This window comes from Pelecanus crispus, chromosome 3 (assembly GCF_030463565.1).
Source record: "Pelecanus crispus isolate bPelCri1 chromosome 3, bPelCri1.pri, whole genome shotgun sequence".
Taxonomy (NCBI): Eukaryota; Metazoa; Chordata; class Aves; order Pelecaniformes; family Pelecanidae; genus Pelecanus; species Pelecanus crispus.
Window position 1 is genome coordinate 95,695,848 of NC_134645.1, and position 6,606 is coordinate 95,702,453.

Genomic DNA, 6,606 nt, shown 5'->3' on the forward strand with positions numbered 1-6,606 from the left:
AACCTAGAAAGGGGTACAGTTAAGTCTGCAGTCAGATCAAAATGGGCTGCTCCCTGGGGAAAAACCCAGCTATCTTGGGATGAGCCTCCCCACATCCATTGGTCTCTCTCAGCCAGCTCTGGGCTCCTCTACCCAGAGGAACAGCAGAGTGTGCCGCACCCAGCCATCAAGGGATGAGCTACTCAGTTTGCACAGGTGAATCCTCAGCTCTAGAGCTTTTAAGAAGTCTTTTGGGGGTGTTTTTGGGTAAGAGATGTGAATAATTTTAGACAATTCACCTTTCTTAGCACTACATATGGTTTTCGGACTGACCTCGGAAACAGGGAAGTCACAGAGCGATGGGGAGAAGGGGGCTAAGTTCTATTATAATTTAAAATTATAAGGCACCTCAAAATAAAACCAAAACCTAAACTTGTTTGAAAATAATTCAACATTTGAGTAATACTCATTTATGTCACAGGATTGCACACCTTAGGCATGATCTCTAAGCTTGCCCATGAAATTCATGGCTAATAAAGGAAGAAACTTCTTCAAATGTCAACAGACAAAACCTTGTCGCTTACAACAGGACATTTATTTGTTATTCGGATCATTATCATCCAAGACTGAACATTTTAAAAATTAACAGAGTAAGACACGAAATAGACTGTAACTCATTTAACTTCCAGGCCTTTCAAGGGCTCAGTTTTCTTCACATTTGAAACAGATGGGACATGTAAAACAGTATGTCAGGACAGAAATAAATTGCCATTCACCACTACGACACAGCTAAACATCTTCAGAAAGTCCTAAACAATAGTACATAACAAATATCCAAAAAATGGTTTTCCTTCTAAATTTAATTGTAAGGTCTGTCTTAAATGGCACAAACATAATAGGAAAAGCTGTTTTGTTGCCATGATTTTTACTTTAATTAGTCTGTCAATTACACGTTGCAGATAAAGGTGAAAAAATTACCCACATCTTTGTAACCTCATTCTGCATTATACAATAGCAACCAAGATATTGACCTGTTATAATGGAACACAAAACAGGTCACAAAATGATGCAAGTGCTCTAGCAGAACCGGGCTGAGCTGCAGACACATGAGGCTGTAACATTAAGCAACAATAAAATAAACTTGATTTAATTAGTATGCCAAACATAATACTGTTATTCGTGTATATAATAAACAATGATAACAGTACAGCTGCATAATCAAGATGAACTAAAGTATGCCTTGTGTTCTAATTAAGCAGCTTTTATTGTAAAAAAGTGTATTAAACCAAGGCTACTCCGCAGTGCCATTTTTAAACAACCTATACTCATAATACACAAATATATGTAATGTTGACATACTCACTGAGGGAAAAAACTTGGTTTTACTATCACAAGCCTAAACAATACCTCCAACATATTCTTTTTTTTCTTTTTTTTTTTTATATGGACTCAAGATGCTAAAATGATACTGAAAATAATAAATATTTAAAATAAATTATGTCACAAGCAAGAAAACTTGATTAAAATGTAACATGAATTATTTCTTCAAACAATTCAAGTTTTAAATCATTTTAGCTTCTAAAAATCAAGTCCTATATGTTCTCCAAAACCAAATAACATGAATGATTTGCAAAATATTTTAGAGCTTTTTAACATTCCCCAATTATAACCATTTTATAGCACTTAAGAACATAAACAAGCATAATCCCTTGGGATTTCAGTAACACTTTAGAGGTAGGATTTATCTCCTCTTAACTACAGAAATCTATAGTTTAGAAGGCTAGAGCCAAACTAGGTGTCTAGGCTTCCTTTATCATCAATGGGCAGAAACAGAGATTTCTAATGTCAAAAATAAGCCAAGTGATTTGTGCACCTACCTTGTGATGAAGTCAGTCATGACCCAGAAACACTTGTTTCCCTCCCTGGACTACAAAGAGAGTTAAGATGACCAGATCAGATGCACATACATGTATTGTGGACAGCTAACTTCAGTGAGATGGTGCACCACAGGCAGCTGAAGTGAGACCTTCAAAAAGTATTTAAGTACCTAATGAACAAGTGAAATTTTGCAAGGCTAAAATCAGCACCTTTTAAAAGAAGTTTGTAATCCTAGATCTTTTGACTATCTCTTTAAAAAAAAAAAAAAGCTTTCTAGAAGAAAACCCCGAAGTCATGGAAAAACTTTGTTAGAATAACCTTGTTAACATCTAAAGATTGTCCATGCACAAACAAAATAGCATACAGGTGCAAAGTAAAACACCTGTGAAGCATCAAGTATGCCCAGAATAAAATGAGCATAAAAATCAGCTTGGCCCCTCATAAAGTTACTGTGCATCACTCTTCAGTGAGATCACGTGAGGAAATTATTTCCTCCTGTCTGAAAATGTGTAAACTAGCAATTTAAGATACCACAAGTATATCAATACTCCCATAACTACATGCTTAGATTAACTCTTTCCAGGTTTGGACTGTTCTGGCATTTTGCTTTCTGAACAGAATCATTTGACAAGTTTTTTTTAACTGTCTTTTTTCTAACATGCTATTGTAGTAATACGTCTAGAAGAGAAATACCGTATCAGATGTGACATACAAGAATCCCAAGTCACTCAAGAGTTCAACTCTGCCAATCTTCTTAAAGAAACATTACAAAGTACTGACAGCAAGGACAGCTTATGCACCATAGCAGCCTTAAAGAGATAAAAGGATTCACTTCTGCTCTTTTCCCGTTAGAATATGCCAAGTAAAAAACCCTAATGTAAGCCTGAGATTTCTGATAGTTTTAAATGATGTATATGTTCTCCCTACAAGCTGAGAGTTCTTCCCTTTGCACTCGTTTTCTTCTCCAACAGGCTTTTTTTTTTTTTTTTGCTGTGTCACAATGGTATCTAATAAACCTGGCACATAGTACTGTTACCACTACCATGTTCTTCTTTACTATTCTCACTACTAAAGACTTGCACACATTTATACAAAAGGGAATTTATTCTATAAAGCCTGGTGTTCAGAAATTAAAGTATAACTCAATGGTGTAAATTAATCTATTCTTATGTCAGCACAGATTTCTTCCCCTACCAAAACAAAACTGTAATCACTTAATCAGTTGGGTGTAAAACCATTTGATTTGGAAACTGAGGACATACTTTTCACTACAGCTTTATGAGATAGACCATGAAAGTCAGACCCTTAGTCATTTACAAAGTTTCACATGCACTAACAATATTTAATTACATAAAGTATAAATTTATAGTTGGCATTTTGGACTGTGGAAAATAATCTCAGCTGTTAAATACTGTCGAGTTACAACAAGAAAGCAGCTGTATCTCCTAAGTTTTACCTACTGCAATGACTGCATTGGTTCTTGAATGCAGAATTTCAAAGCAGAGTTCAAAAAAAAGCAATCATAAACAGTTTGTAGGATTATTCAGGGATTATTTTGCATCTCTTCTCTTCCCACATTAAAATATATCAACTAAAATATCACTATACTTTTCCTTTTTAATTTCACATTTTTCAGCCTTCACCTGAATAGTTCCATTTCCACAAGTTTTTAAACCTGCAAGATCAGTATCTTTCAGTGAACAAGTTTCCTTCAGGTAAACTACCAGAAAGCATCTGCTGTATTTTAAAAACCTTGGTTTTGGCTTTCTTACACAAATTTTGTACTGGCAGAATGAAAGATGAGATCGTACAAGAGAAAGCAAACGCTTGCAATACAAGACAAGGAAAAGAGAGAATAGCTGGAATACTAGGAATCCGGTACTCTAAAAAGCATACAGCATGCAATGAAGAACAAAGTCTTATATATACTATAGATATTAACACAACTATAACCATAATTAAATACAGAGTGCCTGAATAGTAGTTTATGAAGCACTGGAAGTTGTAAAAGACAGTGGACTATGGAAGTGACTTGTCAAATATTCGCATCCAGGTCCATTGAAAAGAAAAGCATTTTTTACACTTTATTTCAGCTCAATGACTAGTTTACTCAAATTAAGAAAGCACAGGGGAAATAAAAAAGAAAATTAACCATTATTTTCTTCTGGCGGTCACTGATAAAAGTGTAGGAGACTGAGCACTATGATTTCTAAATTCCTAAGGATGGGGTGATCAGAAACAATCATTTCAACTCACTGACATTAGAAATAATCATTTTCAGGTAAAAATATTCATAATTCTCCGATAATTATTTTGTATTGTATCTCTATATTTAATGGAGCTTTGTTTCAGCAAGCAGAGCACTAACAACATTAGTTGCACTCCAGCATCTATCCAATAGAATTTAACACCACCACTGCATTCTTACTTGTGACTTGGGTGAAACAAGCAAGAAAAAAACCTTTAGATTTGTAGCATATTAGAAAAGAAAATCAAGACTCCGAACACGCATAGACAGAAGTCATTCATAGCTTGTCTTCTTCATGAATAATGAAAAGTAAGAGGTGCACCTTTCACGTGAAGGTCGCCATTTCGTTCCATTAAACCAATTAAACTGAACCTTTCTTCAGGAAACCACTCCAGAAACACCCGAGCCTGCCCAGGCGAGGCCTCCTGCCCGCAAGGCCAACGCCCGACGGCGGCCAGGCCCAGCGGGCCCGGGTCAGGCGCCCGCTCCTCTCCCCGGACCCACGCCCGCTACCCCGGGCAAGCCCCAGGCCTGCACCCAAAGACGCGGGGTTGGCAAACACCAAGGATGTCCCCAAACGCAGCAACAGCCGCGGCGGGAGGCGGCAGCCCACCCACACCGCGCAATGGCGGCGGGGCGGGGCGGGGCGGGGCGGGGGGCATCTCCTCAGGCCGCTGCCTGCCGTCCGGAGCCCTCGCCCAGCCTCCCTTACCGCCCCGCCGGCCGCAGGGAGGCCGAGGTCCCCGGGAAGCCCTGACGGCCTCGGGCCGCAACCCACCTGCAGCGGCAGCCCCGCCGCAGGGGCCGCTCGCCGACTCCATGGCGAGGGGCGGCGAGGGGCGGCGAGGGGCGACGCCCGGCCGCCCTCCCTGAGCGGCGCCCCGCCGGCTCCGCGCTGCCCCCTGGCGGGCGGCGGCCCGGGGCTGAGGGGCCGCGCCCGGGCGCGGGGGCCCGGCCAGCCCCCCGCCTAGGGCCAGCCCCAGCCCCGAGGCACTTCGGGGGGGTGCCCTTCGGTACCCCACTCGTGCTTAGCTCGGCCAAACACGGGTGTTTCCTGCGGGTGTTGCCGGAGCCCGCTGGCTGAAACCGCGGGCCTTTCCTGGCGCCCGCGGGGCTGGGATGAGGTGAGGGGTGAGAGGGAAGGGCGAAGGCCGCCTTGGCCGGGAAGGGCGAAGGCCACCTTTGCAAAGGCGAAGGCCGCCTTGGCCGGGAAGGGCGGCCTTCACGAAGGCGAAGGCCGCCTTGGCCGGGAAGGGCGAAGGCCGCCTTTGCGAAGGCGAAGGCCGCCTTGGCCGGGAAGGGCGGCCTTCACGAAGGCGAAGGCCGCCTTGGCCGGGAAGGGCGAAGGCCGCCTTTACGAAGGCGAAGACCGCCTTAGCCGGGAAGGGCGAAGGCCACCTTCGCGAAGGCGAAGGCCACCTTAGCCAGGAAGAGGAAGGAAGGGGGAAGCAGGGGAGCCCCACAGGAGACGCCTGAAGGCGCTTTGCGCTGCCTCCAGAGAGGGAGGGGAGCGTAGCTGTGGGCAGGCACCGGGAAGGCGGGGGCCTGCTGAGGGTCGAGGCGACGGAGCCCCCCATCACCTCAGTCACGTGCAAGGACCCCCGCTGTGCTTTTACACTGATCTGTGTATGGTCTCAAATCCGCGGCATCTTTACTGCTATAAATTGCATGCGGTTCTCTTGAAGTGTTTTGTTGATTAATTTTAGGCCTCTCTAAACATTTCTGATGTTCGGATATCCTAAGAGCAAATGGGATCACAAAACTTCAGTATTTCCTTAACAACACATTGGAAATAGAAGCTGCCTTTTGGCTGAAACACTGTGATCAAAGCTCACCGGTTAACTTAAGAAAATTTTTTTCATACGTAAAAATATATTCTTTACACAAACTGTGCTGAAAAGGCTGTGTTAAGACTTCTTGGCCAGAAATGGAGTCTCTTTGGCTGAGAAGGGTGAGGAGGGACGACAGGAGGAGAGGTAAGAAATTAGTAATGAAGTCAGGTGCATTAGGTGCAGTTAGGCTTATCACAATACATCAAGTTCTTAAGTAGAGGGGGGCTGATCTTTCTAAATACAGAAGTATTCAGATGTGACAAACAAAATATAGTTTTAAAATTTTCGTCATTTCATCATTTTTTGTTCTTGGATAATCTGAACAGCTTTTTTTTTAAAACAAATTAATTTATTCAAAAACCTATTTTTTATCAATATACATAGTGGTAGACTTCTGAGCTAATGTACTTAGTATTTTTTAATTTGAAAAATAATTTTACCATTCCAACTACAGAAAACTGTTAACACATTGGAACTTTCATTTTAGACTTCAAATGATAAAAATAAATTAGATGTAATAATTTAGAGACTATCTTTATTCTGACAGCACCCAGGAGTAAAAATAACAAAACATTCTCCAGCCTTTTATTACAGTGACATATCAGCAGCTACACTTTGTTTATCATTTTCTGTGCATCTTTGCTGCATGTAAGTGATGCAGATGCTTTG

General features: G+C 42.1%; 1 protein-coding gene across 1 annotated transcript in view; it reads right to left on the reverse strand.

The window, feature by feature from the left end:
* MEI4 (meiotic double-stranded break formation protein 4) overlaps nt 1–4,926 on the reverse strand; it is a 102,790-nt gene extending 97,864 nt beyond the window's left edge. Inside the window, exon 1 of the mRNA XM_075707730.1 lies at nt 4,818–4,926. Within this exon, the coding sequence (XP_075563845.1) occupies nt 4,818–4,926 (109 nt within the window). The remainder of the gene's footprint in view (nt 1–4,817) is intronic.
* Between the last annotated feature and the right edge of the window lie 1,680 nt (nt 4,927–6,606).